The sequence below is a fragment of the Lepus europaeus genome, chromosome X (assembly GCF_033115175.1).
Source record: "Lepus europaeus isolate LE1 chromosome X, mLepTim1.pri, whole genome shotgun sequence".
Classification (NCBI taxonomy): domain Eukaryota; kingdom Metazoa; phylum Chordata; class Mammalia; order Lagomorpha; family Leporidae; genus Lepus; species Lepus europaeus.
In genome coordinates this window covers 53,870,876-53,893,865 of record NC_084850.1, presented here as the reverse complement: position 1 = coordinate 53,893,865, position 22,990 = coordinate 53,870,876, and the positions used below count along the sequence as shown (strand labels likewise).

Genomic DNA, 22,990 nt, shown 5'->3' with positions numbered 1-22,990 from the left:
TCTTTCATTTAAATAAATACGTTATATCACTTGATCCTTAAAAACCATTATGAGTTTAAATAATATATTTTTACCTCTGTTTTAATCTCCAGCATTTTTAGCCTTTCAATCTTTCTGCTCATATTACTCATTTGTTCTTGCATGCTGTCTCTCTTTTCCATTAGAACATTTAACATCATAATCATAGTTATTTTAAATTTAGTATGATAATTCCAACATTGATGTTTGTTCTTTTAAAACTGTGTATTTTTGATTTTCAGTATGCCCTGTCATTTTTGTTGTTATTGTTGAATGGCATACACATATGTCTGAGAGGGAAAGAAACTGTGATAAATAGGACTTTAGTGATGTGATAAGGTGTGGGAGGAAGGAAAACTTTCTTCAGTCCTACAATTAGCTCTAAGTCTTTTAGTAAGCTCATATCATTGAACTGTGAACTTCACAAGTGCTTCTGTTTAAAAGATATATTTATTTGTTTGAAAGAGTGACAGAAATAGGGAGAGAGAGGGGGAGAGAACTTCTGCTTGCTGGTTCAGTTCCCCAAATGGCCTCAAAGGCTGGGGTAAGCCAGATGAAAGCCAGGAGCCTAAAAGTCCATTCAGGTCTCCCACATGGGTGCAGGGGCCGAAGGACTTGGGCTATCCTCCTCTGCCTTCCCAGACACATTAGTAGGAAGCAGGATTGGAAGCAGAGTTGCTGGGATTTGAACCAGCACTCTGATACGGGATGTGGACATTACCAACAACAGCATAACCTGCTCTTCTCAATGCCACCCTCTTTTTGTTTCATCACTTTAGGTTCAGGAATGCTAGAGAGGGCTGGAATTGAACATTTCTTTCTCTCATGTAGAATGCTAGAGCAGTATAGAGTTGGATATTTCCCTTCTTCCAGGTTGGCTGGGCTCTGGTGAAAAAAACTCCAATAGGTTAGAATCTTATTAATTAGTTTTTCTTGTGGGCAAGCTTTCTTAAGAACAGGATGCTTTGGAATCTTTCTTTTTCAAAGATTTATTTTTTTATTTGTTTAAAAGGCAGAGTAAGAGAGAAAGAGTGAGTGAGTCTTCCATCCACTGGTTCCCTCCCCAAATTGACCTCAACAGCTGGGGCTGGGCCAGGCTAAAGCCAGGAGCCCAGAGCTGCTTCTGCGTCTTCCACATGGGTGCAGGGGCCAATCACTTGGACCACCTTCCACTGCTTTCCCAGGCACATTTGCAGGGAGCTGAATCAGAAGTGGAGCTGGCAGGTCTCGAACCGGCATCCATATGGGATGCCAGCATCATAAAATGTAGGCCTAACCTAGTACACCAATAGTAACTTAATGCTGACCCCGGCATATTACATAATGGTTACTTTTTCTCTGCCTCTGCTGAGAGCACTGAGGGATTTTTCTCTGATCTTTACTGTGAGAACCTGGCCAAGCTCCTGAAGTTAAAACTAATAAAAATAGTGTGGTAGCTCCCTTGTGACTGAGTTCTCCTGGAATAATTGCTGAGGTTTTGTCCACACCAAGCCTCCTGCAATTCATCAATTACAGTTCAGCTTATGCTGTCCTGCCACTGATTCCCCTGGACGTTTTTGCATATGGCTTTCTACTCTGGTGAGTTATGATTCTCTATATCTGCCTGTCTGTCTCTCCAATTTTGAAGACAGCAGTTTGCCCCATGATCTCACTTCTCTGGATCTAAGAAGAGTTGCTGAGTTTTCAATTTTGAATTGTTGTTAGGAGGAATTGAAGGTTTTATCCATTTCATAAAATGTCATTTTTTTTTAGTTCTATTTAATGTAATGTCATGAGAAAACAATGGGGAAATTTTACAGGGCTTAATTGTTCTTTTGCAAATGCAAGGCCATTTTGAAGGAATAAAATTGAGAAGACAAGCTGACCTTCTCTTCTGATATATGTGTGTGTGTGTCTGTGTATGTGTGCATGTGTACATATGTCTACATGCTTTCTTCTTTGTTAATGATTAATACTTTTCATGGTACTTTATATCTACTTTCTCATTGTTTTTGCATGGCAACCATTAAGTTGTTACTAAGTGGCTTTTTTGAATTTACACAGGGAACTTGTAGTACAGCCAGTGATAAAGTCCAGAGCTTGAGTAGTCTGGTTCTTTTAGCTGTGTACTAGAAGAGTAAACTCTCTAATAATGGGAACTGATTTATCAGTTTTTCTCAGGTGAAGGTTGTGAGCCAGCTCCAGGCAGTACTGATATTTTGTGTCCTGACAGATAAAGAAAGCCAACGGGAGAAGGAGAAACTGGAAGCAGAATTGGCCACTGCCCGTTCTACCAATGAGGACCAAAGGCGGCACATTGAAATCCGAGACCAGGCCTTGAGCAATGCCCAGGCCAAGGTGGTGAAGCTGGAAGAAGAGGTATGGTTTTGTTAGGTGATACCTGAACCTGAGGGTGTGAGAGTTGAGAACTCAAGAGCATTGGTTTTCTCATTGTGCTGAATGGGCAGCCGTACAATCCCTAACAGGGAGGTACCATCTACAGCTTCTAGTTATAGCTGGATTGATATGAGTGGACTTTGATTTCTTTGGTCTGTAAGTTCCTTTCTTTTGTTTCAGAAGAGGAAATCACCAGAGTCAATGAGCAGTTTTCATTTGCTCATTCATATAATCAGATAGTTTCTAGTACACTCTAAATTCTTAATGTATTCCCAGCCCTGTCTTGAACCCATGCCACACAGACAGCTGCACGCACTCACACATGCCTTCAAAAAGCTCATGGAAAAATGGAATTAAAAGATAATTCACATTTTCCATAAAACTTTAAAAACAATTTTATTTTGTTTGGGAGACAGAGAGATCTCCTACCCAAATGCCTAGGTGACAAGAACTCAATCCAGATTTCCCACATGAGTGGCAGAGACCCAACCATTTCAGCCATTACCTGCTGCCTCCCAGGGTATGTATTAGAAGGAATCTAGAATTGGAAGCAGAGCTGAGGCTTAAAATGAGGCACTGGGATATGGGATGCAGGTGTTCAAAGAATGATTTAACTGCTGTGCCAAATGTCTGCTGCTCCATGAACTTTTTGAAGACCCTTTGTATATTCCTGCACATATGAAATTTTAAGTATTATTTTGAAAGACACAGAAAATGATTCTGGATATTTTAAAGTATGCCACTCCCCTCTCAAGTCGAAAATACACCTTGATGGCCATGTCTTTTGCTGTTGGACTTTCTTGGCAGATTGGTTTTGCGAGGTTTGGGACAGGATGGGACTCAGGGTCAGTTTGCAGTTTATGTCAGGAGAATGCACTGGCTAGGATACAGCCTGTGCCTTAGTGGCTAGTTTCTATAATGCAGTTAAGTGGTAGGGTGCATTTGTCAATTATTTGGGTGCAAGGATGGAGCCTTCCTTTGACAGATGATAGATAGTAAAACTGTTAAGCACACAATTAATATGTATTTGATTAGCCTTGCTAAAGACGTTATTTGATTGCAACCCTAAATTGTGTTTATATGAAATAGAGGTAAGTTTGCTGCTGGCCTGCTGTTCATCAATCTTGGCTGTGGTTTTTCACTGCACTGGAGTACTAGTAATTCTTAGATATTTTGCACTTAAGAGAATGGGTGAGTTCCACAAAACATTAATGTTGGAGTGTCACTTGCTAATGAAAATTACACATCTCACTTCTATTCTAAGGTTTGAATTATTATTATTATTTTTTTTTGGACAGGCAGAGTGGACAGTAGAGGGAGACAGAGAGAAAGGTCTTCCTTTTGCCGTTGGTTCACCCTCCAATGGCCGCCGCAGTAGGCGCGCTGCGGCCGGCGCACCGCGCTGATCCGATGGCAGGAGCCAGGTGCTTATCCTGGTCTCCCATGGGGTGCAGGGCCCAAGCACTTGGGCCATCCTCCACTGCACTCCCTGGCCACAGCAGAGAGCTGGCCTGGAAGAGGGGCAACTGGGACAGGATCGGTGCCCCGACCGGGACTAGAACCCGGTGTGCCAGCTCCGCAAGGCAGAGGATTAGCCTGTTAAGCCACGGCGCCGGCCTAGGTTTGAATTGTTTTAAGGGAAAAAATAGCCTCCATTTTGACAATTGGATGCTTTATAAACTTGAGATTGTATAAAATGTTAATGACCAAATAACATTTTGGCTGTTGTGGAGTATCTTTCCTGCCTTTATTCATTGCTTGCTTCCTCTCCCTTAGTACTTTGCTTCCAATCAGCTTCCTGTCAAAATGCCTGGGAAGGCAGCAGATGATGGCCCAAGTACTTGGGCTCCTGCCAGCCATGTAGGAGACCCAGATGGAGTTCCTGGTTGCTGGCTGTGGCCTGGCCCAGCCCTGGCTTTTAGAGCCATTTGGAGAGTGAGCCAGTGGATAGAAGATCATCTCTCTCTCTCTCTCTCTCTCTTACAAATAAATAAATCCTGAAATATTATTTGCACCAAAATAGATCTATCATTTAATTCCATTTTTCATAAGCTTTTTAAAGTACTTTCATCTGGTAAGTTGCTTCATGGAAAATGAAGAAGCCTTGTATTTGCTTTGTCCAGGTCTAAGGAGCTTAGCACACTTTTTAGCCTTTTGCTATAACTCATGTTCCTTTCCCTCCTCTTTTTGCAAAGACATTCCACAGAAAATTATAGAACAGGGTTAAGATAGGATTCTTTCAGAGAAAGCTAAACTGAAAGACCTGCTGAGAAGTAGCTTTCTGGTGATCACATGGCAAATTTTGGATAGAGCCAGGAATAAAACTGTAGTCTTATGACTCTTCCTTCCCTAAACCCTGTTGCTTGTCTGAATCATCCTTTGGTTCAACTCCCAAAATGATAATGTGGGCGCTTATTCAGATTTAGTAACCTCTGCAACTTTTAATTTTTAAAAACTTGCTTTAGCTGTTGGGCCTTTTTTTCTTAAAGAAATTATTTACTTTTGTTTATTTGAGAGACACAGAGAGAGGAAGAAACAGAGAAATCTCTCATCTGTTGGTTCACTCCCCAAATGCCCACCACAGCCAGGGCTGGGCCATACTGAAGCTGGGAGCCAGAGAACTTAATCCAGGTTTCCCACATAGGTGGCAGGGATCCAAGTACTTGGGCCATCACCTGCTGCCTTCCAGAGTGCATATTAGTAGAAAGCTGGAATTGGGAGCAGAGCTGGGACTCAGACCCAGGAACTCCAGTATGGGGTGTAGGCATCCCACGGAGTGTCTTAATGGCTAAGCCAAATGCCCACCCCTGGACTCCTCTTCTCAAAAGACTGAATGAGAAACTTGTCTAGATTGATTTGAGACTGAAGTATCTCTATAGCTCTGTTGCCCCTCTGGGAAGAGTACCCATCTAGCGGGAGACAACTGGACACTAAGACCCTGCACCCATGTTGGTTTGCAACGTCTGAGGCAGTAACTGGTGGTTAATCATTAAAGTAGCATAGGTGTTGGAATAAGATGTTCATCTCTAGTTCCTACTGGGCAGCTCTCACTGAAGCAGTTGTCTACATTTCTGGCTTCAGCCTTCTGAAGCTTTTCCGGGCATTTGTTCCAAAGATTTAATGTAATTTTCTTCCCCCAAAATATGTAGCTGTACAATTTAAAGACGTTCTAAATATTAGGCTGGGATTGAAGGATGGGTCTAGTGACCAGAGAGTTCAGATGAGCTCATCATTGATTGTTGATATTTTATCCTTCATCCAACTTGCATTTTCACATGGAATCTAATTTGTGGAAAATTCTGTGTTGCTGGTGCTAAAGGAAGCGGGACCTTTGACTGGAGGAGCAAGAGCACAGCACTATACCCAGGGCAATCTAAGAGGCCTTGTAACGTTTTCTAGACTCTTGAGCTGAATCACTTCTAGCACCTAAGAAGGCTTGCAAGATCATGTCTCAGGAAAAATACATTGGTTCTTTTTTCCTTTTTTTTTTTTTTTTTTTTTTTTGTTTTTGTTTTAGCAGCCTATAAGGGCTGGATTTGCTTCTGGGTGGTGTTTGTCTTGTTTCCTCTATACTGTTTAAAGGAAAACTTCTCTTTCTCTTATCCTCAAATATAGAATTGCTAATAGAAGTTTTGCCTGTCTACTGTGATCCAACCCCCCATTAGGCATTAAAATTTTTTTCTTTACATTTTTAAAATTTATTTTTGCTTTTATTTATTTGAAAGGCAGAGAGGCATAAAGAGATATTCTCATCGTTTCCCCAAATGACCACAACAGCTGGGGCTAGGCCAGACCAAAGCCAGGAGCCTAGAACTCAATCAAGATCTCTCATGTAGGTGGTAGGGACTCAAGTACTTGAGCCATAACCTGCTACTACCCAGGGTGTACATTAGCAGGAAATCACTTTTGCAAGTGGAGTTGAGGCTCAAATCCAGGCATTCCAATGTGGGAAGCAAGTGTCCCAAGTGGCATCTTAACTGCTGTGCCAGACACTTGCCCCTCTTTTTTCTTTAAATGTCTAAGTATGGATCATTCCAAACTATTATTAAGGTATTGATGACTCCAGAAATAATCTGATAAGGGGTCTTCATTGTGATTCCTTCAGAAAAATCAGTGAATATTTCTAAATTGAGAACAATATTCATAAATACAAAAGCTATTTCTTTGGCTGCTGTAGATGACTCAAACAAGGCCACGTCTGAAGGCAGGATATGCTAGATGTTCTGCCTGTGTCAAATTTGAACAAAAAACAGACTTATGACTTGCACATGGCACCACAAACTTTCCTCTTTTCTCAGACCTTAGAAGTTCGTCCAGGGAAAACCTTTCTAGCTTACTTAATCACAGTTAAGGATGCTTCCTCAAATTCATCCTTTTTTTTTTTTTTGCTGGGGAGTGTTTTGTCAGCTTTCTGAGTGCAGAGTCACTAAAGTAACTAGTTCTCATTGCATCAAGATGCTTAGGGAAAGATTACCACTACTTGAATGATCCCAGGGCCCTTGCATTCATTTATGCAGTCCTCTCTATAAAGACTTCATTTAGATTCATTTCCTGAGATTCATTCTATCTTTCTAATCCCATTAAGTCTGCTTGCCTGTGGTTCTCCACAATCACTGTGCTCTAAGCAACAATGTTGCCTCAGGCTTACAGGGAATGTTTCCCTGCAGTGACAACTTTCCTCCTCTTCTAAGTTCAGCCCAGATTGTTTTGTGAACCCTACTATATCCAGAGAGGTATCTTGCTGGGGAGAGGACAGCACACTAAGTAAAAAAACCAGATCTGACTTTTTGGCAAGTCAGTGGGATCCAGGCCTTGATACACCAGTCTGCAGCCTGTGCTGCAGGCAGCCGGTCGAGGTAAATGGTGCCTTTCCGTCCTTGCCCTTATCTTTCGGAACACGTAGTTCCTATGAATTGGAGGCTCATTAAACTCAAGTCAAAAGAGCTCTGTGTCCTACAGCAACCGTAGCATTCTCTCATTCAAAGAGAGCTTCCCCGCCCCCTACCAATTTGACCCCTCTGGAGAGTTTTGGAGAATGCCTGGCATATCCTCTCACAAGGCTCAAGGCTCCTCAGGCTTCTGGCTAGCTGCTGTCTTATGATGATGCAGAGATGAAGCCGCCGCTTAGTTGATTGTTTCAAGCATGGTGGGGAAAAGGCCTTGGCAAGATCAAAGAGGGAAGATGCTGCGGGTGGGCTGCTTACTGAGTACAGTGTGCACATGAAGGGACAGAGCAGAATGTGGGGAGGGCTGGCAGAAAGAGCCAGTGAACCTTGTGCTTTGGCTTTTGGCTAGAATGAAATAAAGATTCAGGAAGAAGAGGCTGAAATGTTAACCTGTTCTGCACTGTAGTGTCTGGTGGTGATGTAGACATCCTGTTGGTAGCTCTTATTGGACTAACCAGTACATTTTCCAAAGCTCTGATGCCACTTCACTCAGTTCCCCAAAACTACATGTTTTACCCCTTTTCCATCATTCTTCTTAAGGCTTGATGTTTTCATTCCTAGATCCCTTACTTGATTTTTTTCCCTGCTTTCAAAGATGCTTAATTTTCTTCTACCATACATATCCACAGAATATCATACTAGTCCCCTCCCTTTCCAATCAATGCCTTTATATGTCTACTACTTCAAACTAATTTTCCAGCAGTAGGTGAATCCAATATAACACAGTGGTTATGATGGATTATAGATTTAGATGGAAGATCTCAGGGTGTAAAGTAGAATGTTGATAGAATTCAGACAAAGTACACATCCACCCAGAAATCTTCCACAGTGTTCTTCTGATTTTTTTTTAATTTATTGAAGGGCATTTCATCTAAGGATGACTTTCCCACATTTCTGACAATGGATGTTCTTTGAAGCACATGTGGTTCTACCCAATATGTTAAAAGAAAGAAAGAAATGTCTCCACTTCAAATAGAGATGAGGCAACCTCTCTAAGCTCAATTATTACAGATTTCCTATGATTTAGTTTTGAAATTCCCAAATTGGAAGGCTTGTGGATTTCTTTTTGGTCTCCTATACAACATGAACTGCATTCCCAAGGTAGCAAGTTTTTAGAGATGGTTTTTTACTCTTCAATTCTTTTAATATCCACTAGTGGACCGCAGCCTTTTGGCAACAGACAGAGGCAGCTTGCTAATACCAGGGTAGTGTTACCAAATTGCTTCAGTGTGAACCCTTACTTGGAGTCAGGGTTTCCCGAGTAAGACTAAGTCAGATCAAGTTAAAATCACGGAAGACTCATCTAGTAATATATAACTAGTTGTATCAAGGAGAGGAACAAAGTATGCTTCAGTTGTGTCATTTGTGAAATAGTGAATGCAGTTTTGGACAATAGAATGTAAGCAAAAAATCAGATACAATGAAGGCACTGGACTTAGTTTTATATTATTAGACTCAATGCCCTTTAGCAGATGGAGTGTTTGTATAATTTGGTGTTCATCCAACTAGTATTCATAGATTTCTCCTTCGTCCTACTTATCTGCATTTTTTAACCTTTCTTTGCAAGTGTTATCCTCTTTTGACAGATTAGAAAATTAAAGCGCTAATAGATTCAGTGATACAGTTAGTGACAAATCTAGGAGAAATTCCCAAATACCTTAATTCTAAAACATCTAAAATTATTATTTGTCTACCAATGAATAAACTGGAAGGTTAATGAATAAGTCAGTTTTCTTGCAAATGGCTAAGGCAAAAGGTTACAGCTTTCGGGGCCCTAGAAGTAATTTTGTATAAAGCCATCCTTTAAAAAATAAGTTTGAAAGACACTCACAGTTGTTGGAAGGAGGGAAGAGATGCCATCACGTGGTATTCATTTGCAGGGATCAGATTTTCCTGAGTCAGAAGAGGGTTAAAGGACTTGCCAAATGCTTAGGGAAGGGTTCAAATTATTACAGAAGTGTGATGGAAAAGTATGATTGATTGAGCTCAAGATTATTTGCCTTATACTTCATTAAGTTGCCTCCTTGCTGTTCTTCCTCCCATTTCTGATTCCCCTTTAAAAACTTATCTTTGAGTAGGTTTGATTTGAAACTCTTATGTTGACTTGGCCAAGCAAAGTAAATACATTTATGAAGGTGTTTGTTTATTGCTTGTATATTTCATTGTCATTAATCTATGTTATGCTCATATTTTTGTCAGAGTTATTTAATATAACATGGTTACCAAGAGTTCAGTGAACATTCAATTAGAACTAGAACCTAAGAGAGAATGCACTCATCTTGCTTCCCTCTAAATCATTCCTACTCTCAGGTGTAGAACAGGGACTGACACATAATAAGCATTCAGCAAGTATTTGTTGAATGAATGAATGAATCCACACATAGATAAAATCTTACAAAAATACTAATAGAATGCACATGATAATAAACAATAGAGAAAAAGTGGTAATTAAGAACGAGTAAGATGATTCAAGGAAGAATGCTTCGAGAGTTAAGTTATTTGGTGAGGAGGGATGAAGGAATTATCGGACTAACACAAAGTTTGATCATTTACATAGTTGATCTGGTAGAATTTTAAGTAATTAATAGCCTAGATTGATAAAGACATTTTTAAGGGCCACATAAGAACCATATCTAGGCTGGATAGAAAATGCAACAGTAGATTGGGTGGTGGATTGAAGCACATCAAGTAGATTGAGATATGAATGAGAGACAGAGTATCTAGTTTATAAAAGTGAGAGAAAACTGTAAAATACCTTGGCTCCAGTAGGCGACTAATAAATTCTAATTGAATGGACGTGTTCTCAGTAGTTTTCTTTTGTTGTTTGTTCTCAAATAAGGCAGTGTCATGATGAGCTACCTCAGAAAATCTGTGATAGCAATTATGTGGAAGATGGACTGTGTGTGTGTGTGCGTGCGTGTGCACACATGTGCTTGTGTATACCTCTGTATAGAATGAAAAAGCAACCAAAAGATCTATTATGTTATTACTACAATAATCTAGTTGGGAAAGAAGAGCTTTTAAACTGTGTTGGCTGTGAAAAAATAAGGGAATGAAAGATTATGAGTGGCGATAGTTATAATTAAGATAGAGTGAAAGGGGCCGGCACAGTGGCATGGTGGGTTAATCCTTGGCCTGCGGCACTGGCATCCCATATGGGCGCCAGTTCTAGTCCCGGCTGCCCCTCTTCCAATCCAGTTCTCTGTCATGGCCTGGGAAAGCAGTAGGAGATGGCCCAAGTGCTTGGGCCCCTGCACCTGTGTCAGAGACCCAGAGGAAGCACCTGGCTCCTGGTTTCAGATTGGCGCAGCTCTGGCCATAGTGGCCATCTGGGGAATGAAGCAACAGAAGGAAGACCTTTCTCTCTGTCTCTCCCTCTCATTGTCTGTAACTCTACCTCTCAAATAAATAAATAAAATCTTTAAAAAAGAAAATCTCTTTCAAAAAAAAAAAAAAGATATAGTGGCAGATTGAATATGGTGGACAGAGGAAAGAGAGAACAACAATTATTCCAAGATTATGCTACTGAAAAAAATTAGGTAAGTGTTTGTATTGATGGAACTATCAAATGGATGGCATTTGGGAAAGATGAAAGCAGTCTGGGACACACTCACTGAGTTTCAGAGTGATGAAATCATGCGGTCAGCTAGAGGTCTGTGGGTAAAGGGACTATGATAACATTAAAATATGAATATAAGTGGTTGTTCAGATTGTGGCATAAAGGAGATGTTCAGTTCTACTGATGTGTTGAGCAAGGTTTCTCAACCTCTGCATTGTTGACAGTTGGGACTGGATAATACTCTGGTGATAGTGGGAAGCAGGAGTTTCCTGTGTATTATGGGATGTCTAGCAGCATCTGTAGCTTCTATCACCAAATGCCAGTAGCAGTCTACCTCCAGCAATGATAACCAAAAATGTCTCCACACATTGCTAAATGGCCCCTGGGCAGCAGAACCTCCACTTGAGAACGATTGCCATGAAGGCAAAATAAGTACAGCAGAGGGTAAGATGAGGTTGGATGGGGTTGGAGAGAAGGTGGTTCTAAAGATCAAGACAAAGAGTAAGAGTGGTTTAAGGAGCCATGTTAACAGAGAATGTATAATCAGGGGAAAAACAATGAAAGGAAGTCTTTGAAAAATTGTTGAGAATTGGCATTTGGTAAGAATACTTAAACTGGATGGAATGATTTCCTAGATATTCAGAGAATATCTAGGGAGAATTTTGTTTAAATGATGGCCAGCATCACCTTAATCCCTAAGCCTGAAAAAGATGCAGCATTGAAAGAAAATTACAGACCAATATCCCTGATGAACATAGACGCAGAAATACTCAATAAAACTCTGGCTAATAGAATGCAACAACACATCAGAAAGATCATCCACCCAGACCAAGTGCGCTTTTTCCCTGGTATGCAGGGATGGTTCAATGTTCGCAAATCAATCAATGTGATACACTACATTAACAAACTGCAGAAGAAAAACCATATGATTATCTCAATAAAGGCAGAGAAAGCAATCGATAAAATACAACACCCTTTCATGATTAAAACTCTAAGCAAATTGGGTATAGAAGGAACATTCCTCGATACAATCAAAGCAATTTATGAAAAACCCACAGCCAGCTTCCTATTGAATGTGGAAAAGTTGGAAGCATTTCCACTGAGATCTGGTACCAGACAGGGATGCCCACTTTCACCACTGCTATTCAATATAGTTCTGGAAGTTTTAGCCAGAGCTATTAGGCAAGAAAAAGAAATCAAAGGGATACAAATTGGGAAGGAGGAAGTCAAACTATCCCTCTTTGGAGATGATATGGTTCTTTATTTAGGGGATCCAAAGAACTTTACTAAGAGACTATTGGAACTCATAGAAGAGTTTGGCGAAGTAACAGGATATAAAATCAATGCACAAAAATCAACAGCCTTTGTATACACAGGCAATGCCATGGCTGAGAAAGAACTGCTAATAACAATCTCATTCACAATAGCTACAAAAACAATCAAATGCCTTGGAATAAACTTAACCAAGGATGTCAAAGATCACTACAATGAGAATTACAAAATCTTAAAGAGAAGAGGATATCAAAAAATGGAAAAATCTTCCATGCTCATGGATTGTAAGAATCAATATCATCAAAATGTTCATTCTCCCAAAAGCAATTTATAGATTCAATGCAATACCAATCAAAATACCAAAGACATTCTTCTCAGATCTGGAAAAAATGATGCTGAAATTCATATGAAGACACAGGAGATTTATTTATTTTTTGAAAGAGTTATAGAGAAACAGGGGCAGAGAAGGGGGGATCTCCAATCCTCTGGTTCACTCCCCAGATGGTTGTGCCAGTCTGAAGCCAGGAGCCTGGAGCTTCCTTCAGGTCTCTCATGGAGGTTCAAGGACTTGGGCCATCCTCTACCGATTTCCCAGGCCATAGCAGAGAGCGGGATCAGAAGTAGAGTAGCTGGGACTCCAACAGGCATCCATCTGGAATGCTGGCACTGCAGGCAGTGGCTTTATCTGCTACACCACATCAATGGCCCCCAAATTTTGATTTCTTAAAACCTCATGTGACTAGGCATTCCTAAGAGAGAATATTGTGTCCAAAGGCAATGAGGCATGAAACATTAAAGGTCATTTGGAAACTAAGTTATTTAGCCAGACTGATGATACATCAAATGTAAAAAGATGATGGAACAAGGTTACATGGGAGGCCTGTTTTCTGGGGGAAAACAGACAATAAAAATGAATGCACGCACACAGAGACACAATCTTCTTTTACAAATGAAGTTTTCTGTAGAACCGTAATATACAAAATGCATAAAAGAAGAGCCATTTGATACAACTCGCCTCTCCTTCAAGACCCCTTAAGTACCTACACAAACATTAGGACAACAGTTTGAAAACCTTTCCAGGACTCAGCAAACGTTTTCTAAAATGGTCCACATAGTAAACATGTTTGGTTTTGTGGATCATGCAATTTCTGGTGCAACTGCAACTGCTCACCTCTGCTGTTGTAGCTGGAAGGCTGCCTAGGAAAATATGTAAATATGTGAGTGTGGCTGGATTTGGCCTACTGCTGAACATTTTGCTTTGCTACCTCTTGAAGCACCCCTCATTTTTTTTTTTTTTTAACAACTGTGCACTCGGGCAGAGAACAGGAACAGGGAAGCAAGTTGAGATTAGTAGCAGAGCTAGATCTAGAACTGGTCTTCTGATTACCACTTTCTTTTCTTTACCTTATAATGTGCAGTCAAGTGGAAATTTCTAATACATACATACATATATATGTATATATAAATATGAGAGAGAATAATGAGCTCTGACTCAGGGTCTTTATACAGGACCTTTGACCATAAGTAAGCTATTTCTTATGTAGTGGAAGTGCCCTCCAGACCATGTCATTTGAGAGAATAAGAAGCCTTTGTATCTTCTCTGTGATTTCTTCTAATTGTATCTCCAGTGAACAGCTTTTCCCTGTAAACATATCTGTAGTTCTATTTCATGAAGCATTTAAGACCTAGAGTTACATGACTTCTTGGGAAGAAAGTGGCTTTATTTTAATGTTATAATTAGATGAAATGATCAGTAGAGTTACTAAAAGAATGAAAACTGGCTGGCGCTGCTGTAGCTCAATAGGCTAATCCTCCGCCTGTGGCACCAGCACACCGGGTTCTAGTCCTGGTCGGGGTGCCAGATTCTGTCCTGGTTGCTCCTCTTCCAGTCTAGCTCTCTGCTATGGCCCGGGAGGGCAGTGGAGGATGGCTCAAGTCCTTGGGCCCTGCACCCGCATGGGAGACCAGGAGAAGCACCTGGCTCCTGGCTTCGTATTAGCGTGGTACACCGGCCACAGCGGCCATTGGGGGGTGAACCAATGGCAAAAGGAAGATCTTTCTCTCTGTTTCTCTCTCTCACTGTCCACTCTGCCTGTCAAAAAAAAAAAAAAAATAGAATGAAAACTATGTCAAGGCTATCAGGAATGGAACATGACTGACTTGATATAAACTTTTTTCTAAACAAGAAAAACATCAACCCTGAGCACTTTTTGTACCAGACGTTCTACTGAGCACTTCATATGTTATCTTATTCAATCTTGATAGATTATATCATATTATCACCATCTTCATGTTATTGATGAATTAGTAAATGCAAGCTCAAATGCAAGGGAGAAATAAGAAAGGAAGCTCAGAGACCTTTAAGTAACTTGCCTAATATTGCATACTTAAGGAGTGGGAGAGTCCAATTTTGGACAGTCTGAGGCCAGAGCTCATGACTATAAACGTTTTACTATATGGCCTCTCTCCACCTAAGAAGGAACCACGGGCATTTCTGATGGCATTGGAATGTGAAGTTGAGGACCTGGTTGCCCTACTTACTTGATGAAATATTTGAAGAACTTTGTACCACAGATAACTTTGCAGAGGAGAGGCAGAAAAGAAAAGAGAATTCATCATGATGAAGGTTGAAAGTGAAGCATAGACTGTCTAGTAATAGTAGTGATGTTAAACCATATAAATCTTTATTCCTTTCCATAGGTAGATGCAATCTAGAAAACATACTATGTAACTTAGAAAATGACTGACTTTGCTTACTGTATCTATAGGACCTTGCATCAGTAATATCCAAGGGTTGACCTTTTCTACCCTAGCTTATCTAGAGATTAAGCATTTATTGGGTCATCATGGTGTTGATGGGTGAGCTGTACTCTTTTTTTTCTTTTAAAGGAGATGGGAGAATTATGCCAGCAACAGTGGTCCTGGTACCTTTTGTAAAATCATCCTAGTGGCAAACCATAATGGAATTTTTCTTGGCCTGCTTTTTGGAATTTGTCTGACCTACATGCCTGTCTTCAGCCAACTCCAAGAACTCCTTGAGCCTTTATTCTTTATTGCTTTTCCCTTCCAGAGGTTTAACTCAGTGACTTCTATTTCTAGGGGTTATTTTGCTGAGATATTTAAGTTTCTTCTTTTTTTTCAAGAGAGGCCAGGCATCAAGAAATCTACATGGCCTTGGACTGCTTATTTTTTCAGTTTTCTGAGCTCACATTGCAGAACTTTACCATCAGGACAAGAGCTGTATGCTATCTAAGTTTAATTGCCTTTAAGTGTAAGCGCCATAAGCCTTGGTAATTATAGCTAACTTTCTGTGCATTAACATTGCACTGGTCCCTTAGGGTATTCAAAGTGATTCACAAATAAACGCATCCAACTTTAAATAGCTCAAAAATATCCAAAAGGTGAAGGATAGAGGAAGTTTCCTGCTCCCTAATTATTCAAATCTTAGCAAATAGGAAAGCAGAGGCAGCCATAACCTATAGGTTTAATTGCCCTAGACAACATTGTTGCAAATAGCCATGTACTCCAGAAAAGAAAGGTTTAAACTTGTTTAGAGAAAAAAAATGGTGACTTTTTTGTTGTTGTTGTTTTACTTCCTAGGAAAAGATCTAATGGAAAGAAAATCTAAATGTAGAACTCCCCTCAACTGGTTCCCAAAGCTAGACTGAACTATGTTTGGAATAAAGGGAAATGTCAAGAAAATATAGAAGAAATTAAAAAAAATTTTTTTCAACCACCTAGGCAAAGTATACCACTGATCTGCTAGGACAATATCACGTAGGTTTCCTTCCACCTAGAGAAGGTCCAGCAATTCTTTTTTTTTTACATATAGAGTTAGACAATGAGAGAGAGAGAGACAGAGAGAAAGGTCTTCCCTCTGTTGGTTCACTCCCCAAATTGCCACTACGGCCGGAGCTACACCAATCCGAAGCCAGGGGCCAGGTGCTTATTCCTGGTCTCCCATGCGGGTGCAGGGACCCAAGCACTTGGGCCATCCTCCACTGCCCTCCCGGGCCACAGCAGAAAGCTGGACTGGAAGAGGAGCAACCGGGACTAGAAGCCGGCGCCCATAAGGGATGCCGGCGCTGCAGGTGGAGGATTAACCAAGTGAGCCACGGCGCTGGCCCAAGGTCCAGCAATTCTAATTTGAGGCAAAGGCAGTTGCAAGACAAGGTGAATTTTCCCACCAGTACATGCCAATGATATCTAACTGTAATTATAGAGCTGTGATTTGGACTCATTACCATGAAGAAGTTATCGAGTTTCTGCAATAGGGGAATCAGGTTGATCTTGTTGGCTTGACTCCAGCTAAATAGGTATGGGCAATGCTGATAGGGTAGGTAACTTAACATTGCAATTGTTCAGCTAGGTAGCTCCAGCGCTTGAAGATTTGAAGAAAAATCAGGATTGAAAGTTCCAGGATTCTTTTTTGAGTCGATTATTAATGACACTTTCGGATTTTAATCTTTTTTTCTAACTATCTTTTTCTTCTTTTTTTTAAAAAGATTTATTTATTTAATTTTTTTATTTGAAAGTCAGAGTTACACAGAGAGAAGGAGAGGCAGAGAGAGAGAGAGAGAGAGAGAGAGAGAGAGAGAGAGAGAGGTCTCCTGTTTGTTCACTCCCCAGATGGCTACAATAGTCAGACCTGAGCTGATCAGGAGCCAGGAGCCTCCTCCGGGGTTTCCCACGCAGGTGCAGGGGCCCAAGGATTTTGGTCATCTTCTACTGCTTCCCCAGGCCATAGCAAAGAGCTTAATCAAAACTGGAGCAGCCGAGACTCAAACTGGCGCCCATATAGGATGCTGGCACTGCAGGCGGCGGCTTTACCCATTACACCACAGCACTGGCCCCTCAGATTTTAATCTTAACAGTGAGATATACTTAATCTCCATTTCAATGAGAATGATAATGACAGATGAGCTCCACTTGGGAGAATTTCTACTTTATAAAGAATCTATGGGTTGAATTATTAACATTCAGAAATATTCCACAAGTATTATGAGAAAAATAATCTATTCAGTTGTTAATAAGCTTTGAAAGCTGCCCTTTCTTCTATCTTCATAGGTATAGAGATTATGTTTACCTTCTTTAGAGAGCTCTGAGATCATCCTTTCCTTTATTCCCAAGGAGCCAAGATTTGGCTTGTAAATTATAAGGATACAGGGGCCAGCACTGTGGCTTAGCTGGTAAAGCCATCGCCTGCAATGCTGGCATCCCAGATGGGTGCCGGTTTGAGTCCTGGCTGCTCCACTTCCGATCCAGCTCTCTGCTATGGCCTGTGAAAGCAGTAGAAGATGGCCCAAATTCTTGGACCCTTGCATCCTCTTGGGGGACCCAGAAGAGGTTGTTGGCTTCTTGCTTCGGATCGGCTCAACTCTGGCTGTTGCGGCCATTTGGGGAGTGAACCAGCAGATGGAAGACATTCTCTCTTTCTTTCTCTCCCTTTGCCTCTCTGTAACTCTGCCTTTAAAATAAATAAATAAATCTTTAAAAAAATTATAAGGATACAAAGATTTCACATTCTTTTTCCCAGCTGGCTTTTACCTTTTGATTTCTTGGGTATGGCTTACAGGCTTACAAAGAGGAAGAAACATGTTTGATTCAGTCTAGACTTGAGGGATCTTTGATAATTCCAGAATGAAAGTTAAGGATCAGTCCAGGATCATCAACTCAGGCTCATGAGACAGAATTAGCAAGTAACCTGTGCTCTTTCAATAAAGTACTATCAGGCCATTGGTCATACTTTAGGAGACTACAGATTGCAGCTTTACTTTTGTGACATAGAAACTTTCTAGGAGAGAAGTGATGGATTATTTTTGGTAATTACCTGAGCCACAGATTTCAAAAGATAATTCTGGTCTCTTTTAACTTCAGCAGTTAACCACCGTTTTTATCTACTTGTAGAGGAGCTAGCTATATAAAAGCAAATGGGCTTCCTTTCTACACCAAACTGAACTCTTCTCCCGTGAGAGCCTTCCTTTTTTTTTTTAAGCATTTCTCTACTATAATAACCAAAATTTGTGTGTGTGTGTGTGTGTGTATCTCCTTCCAGACTGTTCCAATTAAAAATGAGGAAACCAAAGTGAGAACATCCATAGTGGGAACCTGAAAAACTTAGCATCTAAGACAGATTGTCCTGAGGGGAGTAGAGTTGGAGAAGACTTAGAGAAGGGCTAGCAAGAAGGGATTAAAATGGAGCTCCAGGGCCAGTGCTGTGATATAAAGAGTAAAGCTGCCACCTGCAGTGCTGGCATCCCATATGGGCATTGGTTTGAGTCCCGGCTGCCCCAGTTTCAATCAAGCTCTCTGCTATGGCCTGGGGAAGCAGTAGAAGATGGCCCAAATCCTTGGGCCCCTGCACCTGAGTGGGAGACCTGGAAGAAGTTCCTGGCTCCTAACTTCAGATTGGCGCAGCTCCAGCTGTTGCAGCCAATTGGGGAGTGAACCATCGTATGGAAGACCTCTCTCTCTCTCTCTCTCTGTGTAACTCTGACTTTCAAGTAAATAAATAAACCTTAAAAAAAGAAGCTCCTCATTTCTCTCCTGTATATGGAAAAAGTTCACGGAAAATACATAGTATGAAAAAATTATTCATGGCTTTCAAAACTGTTTTGCACCAAAAGAAGGTTATATTTTGATTTCATTTTCCCCATAAACTTTTTGAAGTACAATATACAAAACAGCCTGCTGCTCATGATGAAAGACCTTCTCCTCATTCATTTTTTTGGAGAGGAAGTTGGATGCTGCTACTGAAAGACATCTAAACACTGGGGTGGATTTGGTTGCTGTATAACTGACACTGTTGCTCTTTTTTCTTCCATCTTGCAACTCTTCCAACCTGGATTTCCAGTTGAAAAAGAAGCAGGTGTATGTAGATAAGGTGGAGAAGATGCAACAGGCCCTTGTGCAGCTCCAGGCAGCATGTGAAAAACGGGAGCAGCTGGAGCACCGCCTGCGGACTCGCCTGGAGAGGGAACTGGAATCTCTCAGGCTCCAGCAGGTACGGAGAATGTAAAGGAAGAAGGGAAACGACATTATGCCTGATGGCTTACTTTTCAGTTACCATTTGATAGGAATTTAAAAAAAAACACATTTATTCATCTTTAAATTTTCTGCCCCATCTGATCTCACTCCAAGGTGCCTCCCTGATGTAGACACAAAGCATGTTTCTTTAACCTTCTATCCCAGCAAAGTCGTTGATGTCTATGATCATGCACCTTTTGTTTTCACATGAACCTTAGAAATGGTAGAACCTAGAAGCAATGAATATGCTATATAGAGTCCTAGACATTTGAGAGTTGAAAATGGCCTTTAGAAATTTCCCAGCCATATCTGTCCTTGGTTTTAGATGAGGGAAAATTAAGACCCAGAAAAGATTGCCTGACTCATTAAAGATCACATGACAAGTTAGGGGCAAGGTAAGAACTAGATCCTAGGTATCTTTATTTCCATGTATGTTGGGAGCCAGCTGATGGGCAGGGATGGTAGTTTTTGCACCATTAATTGATTTTCTAAGCAGCAGGATAATTTGCCATGGCAGCCTCCTTTCCTGACAAACGGATTCACCAAGGCCCTAAAAGAAAGTCCTGTGACCTAGGAAATCTGAATGCCCCTAACTTCTTTCTGAATAAGAATCAAAACTCAGTAGCTTATGCAGTAATCCCTTCCAAGAATAGAGACTTCAAATGAGACTTGGATACCATGATTCTTCCCTCACTAACCTCAGGGATCTCACCTATCTCCCATCAGCGCCAGGGCACCTCTCAGCCCAGCAATGTTTCTGAATACAATGCCGCAGCACTGATGGAGCTCCTTCGGGAGAAGGAGGAAAGGATTCTGGCCCTGGAAGCTGATATGACGAAGTGGGAGCAGAAGTATTTGGAGGAGAATGTGATGAGACATTTTGCTCTGGATGCTGCAGCCACTGTGGCTGCTCAGAGGTCAGTAGTTAGCTGGGAGGGGTCTCTTCTTTTTTTCCCTAGATTTATTCTATTTATTTGAAAGGCAGAGTTACAAAGAGAGGTAGAGACAGAGAGAGAAAGGTTTTCCATCCCCTGGTTCACTCCCCAAATGGCCACAACTGCCAGGGCTGGACCAGGGCAAAACCAGGAGTGCCTTATGGATCTCCCACGTGGGTGCAGGGGACCAAGGACTTGCACCATCCTCTGCTGCTTTCCCAGGTGCACCAGCAGGGAGCTGGATTGGAAGTGGAGCAGACGAGACTGGAACTGGCACCTGTATGGGATGCTGGCACTGTAGACGGTGGCCTAACCCTTTGTACCACAGCATCAGCCCAGAGAGTCTCTTTAAAGGGTGGAAGTGGGAAGGGCAGAAAGGTACTGATTCATGGACTTTTCTGGGGTTTCTTTAGTAGTCTGTTTTTCCTCCAATTTCTGATTTAAGGTTGTTTTCTTCCTTCTGGTTATGCAGGGATGGAATGGCTGTGGGGACAGACAGCTGGGGATTTGAAAAGGCAGGTTGCTTTATGAATTTACTGGAATCACGGCTCAGCATTCCTATGGAGCCAGAGCAATATGCAGGTGGGATCAGCTGCATGTTTGCCCACCTCCTTCCCTAGAGCCACTGATTGATTCTTCCAGCCACATGTGCAAGTAGTTTAGCCCCAGGATGGGAGTGAAAGCCCCTCTAGGGAAAGGCTACTCAGAAAGTAAATGTCACTTAGGAGTGGCTGCTGCCATTTGATATCTCTGGCTCACCCAAGGTATGTCAAAGGCTGTGCTGAACATGAATCCATCCCTGCCCTTTGAGAAGGTCTATATTTGAAGGCCACATTCTCTGTGTGCCTGAGCTCATCACATGTAAGCAGTCCCATTCCATCTGCTGAACAAGAGAGAGTGGTGGGAGGATTTTTATTTTTGCTTCTTGTTTGTCTTCTTTTCATATTATAAACATTGATTATTGGCTTTGGGAGGAAATAGTTGAGCCTATCCTTGTCTGTCTTGCTGCTGTTTATAACCATCAGCTGGGAAAGAAAGGAAAGGAGGGAGGGGAGAGGTGAGGGGGGTAGGGGGAAGAGAAGGAAGGGATAAAAGGAAAAGAGAGGAGAGAAGAGGAGGATGGAAGGACAAACAGCAATCACTAGATTCAGATTAAGTGAGGACTTGGATTGTGGTGTTAACAGGCAAACTTTTTTCTATCTGTTGGTTATCCAAGGTGAACTATGGTGTATGTGCTTGCGTAGATCTCTATACACAGAAAGTTACTAATAGCCCAGTGTTGTTTTGAACGTTATCCCAAATGCATGGCAGGCCAGCACAGTCTGGAAGCACTTGCTTTACTTGGGTTGGGATTTGTTTGTCCTCCTCATGCTAAATCAGAGGGGAAATGTCAGTGCCTAAGTAGTGGACAGGTGTTTTAGAAACCTGCTCCCAGTTCTTCCGGAAGCCGTCTTATATCTCAAATGTGTTCTGCCTCCTCCCAGATATTCCCTAGACCTTAAATAGGTTCAAGTTGCCCATGGCTCTAATTGAGGTTCTCTTGGGCTGAAACTTCCCTTACTTTGTTTCTTGAGAAAGTTGTGCTCTGCATATGCCAGTGTGCTGATAGAGTACACACAAAACCCACCTAAGCCAGAAGATAATTGCAGGTTTGTAGGCAGATTAGAAGCAGAATTAAGTGTCATTTTATCTGATAGCCCCCAAGGGAACACCTGCACCTAGCACTTGGTCAGAGGTTACTCATGAAACTAGCACTGAGAAAACATTGTTTTTATTGGGAGGTGAGGAGATAGCAGAATAATTTTGTCATCTTTAGAAGGTTAGAAAGATACAGCTCTGAGGGTGTGCCATGTGAGAAAGTGTTCAGAATGCAGCCCAGGTCAAAATGCAGGAAAGCTAGGGGTTGTCACTGGGGGCCTTCTAGAAAGAAATCACTATCCTTCCTTCCTCTATCCCTTGAAATCCATAAGTATCAGGGGAACCCCCTTTTAGATGGGTTTCCAGAATCTGTTTTCTTCAAAAGATAAATTTAATGTAAATCACATTCCTTTACATTACCAGGTAGAAAGTTGTCATGTAATTACTGTTTACAATAAAATGTCCAAGCTTATCATTTCATATGATAAAACCAGTTAGCTCCCATTCATTAGGAATACTGTCTGATGATTCCACTTGCAAACATGAATCTGGACTGTGAGTCTCTTTTGCATGCTATTGATCCAGTCCACTGAGAGATTGGGAAATAGACTGTATTCATATTTTTGTAAAATGAGAATTGGACTGGATGATTCCTCCATACCTTTCTATTTCTAGTATTAAACTGCATTTCTGAAGATAGTACCTCTTGTGCTCTGCCACAGAGATTGGTTTCCTTTTCCTCTCTTCTTTGTGAGATTTCAAACTGAGGACATGATGTCTAGCAAACTTTGTCTCAGAACCTGTGAGCTCTTCTGCCTTTCTTTCCTTTTCCTTTTCTACTGTTCCCCTCTTCCTCCTCCTAGCCCTGAATGTAGGAGTCAGCCAGGAATCTGCCAGTTGGTCCTTTCCCTGGTGAAAGTTTTATGTTGTCTTTTCTTTCAAAATAATGGTTAAGTGTCTGGACTATTGACTGCAAATGAAAAGTGCTCAAAATATATTTGACTAAGGAAAGAAGGAAAGAAAGTAAAAGAAAGGAAGGGAAGAGAAGGGAAGAAATGAAAGAGAAGAGATGATTTCTCAATGTATATCTTAAATCTCCCAATCTAGCACCACACTTTAATGGTGTGCTTGGGTTTTGTGTCTTCTGTTATCTCAAACTTACCATATCACAAATGTAATAGTCAATGACAAGTTTCACAATTGGGCCTCCTGCTTTGGTG

At 41.3% G+C, this 22,990-nt stretch overlaps 1 protein-coding gene across 5 annotated transcripts in view; it reads left to right on the top strand.

Annotated features, from left to right (window-relative positions):
• Positions 1–22,990, top strand: part of AMOT (angiomotin) — a 73,859-nt gene that overhangs the window by 38,967 nt on the left and 11,902 nt on the right. For all 5 annotated transcript variants that reach the window (XM_062183834.1, XM_062183833.1, XM_062183832.1 and 2 more), the window contains 3 exons: positions 2,231–2,376; positions 19,025–19,174; positions 19,924–20,114. In XM_062183834.1, coding sequence (XP_062039818.1) covers positions 2,231–2,376; positions 19,025–19,174; positions 19,924–20,114 — 487 coding nt within the window. The remainder of the gene's footprint in view (positions 1–2,230; positions 2,377–19,024; positions 19,175–19,923; positions 20,115–22,990) is intronic.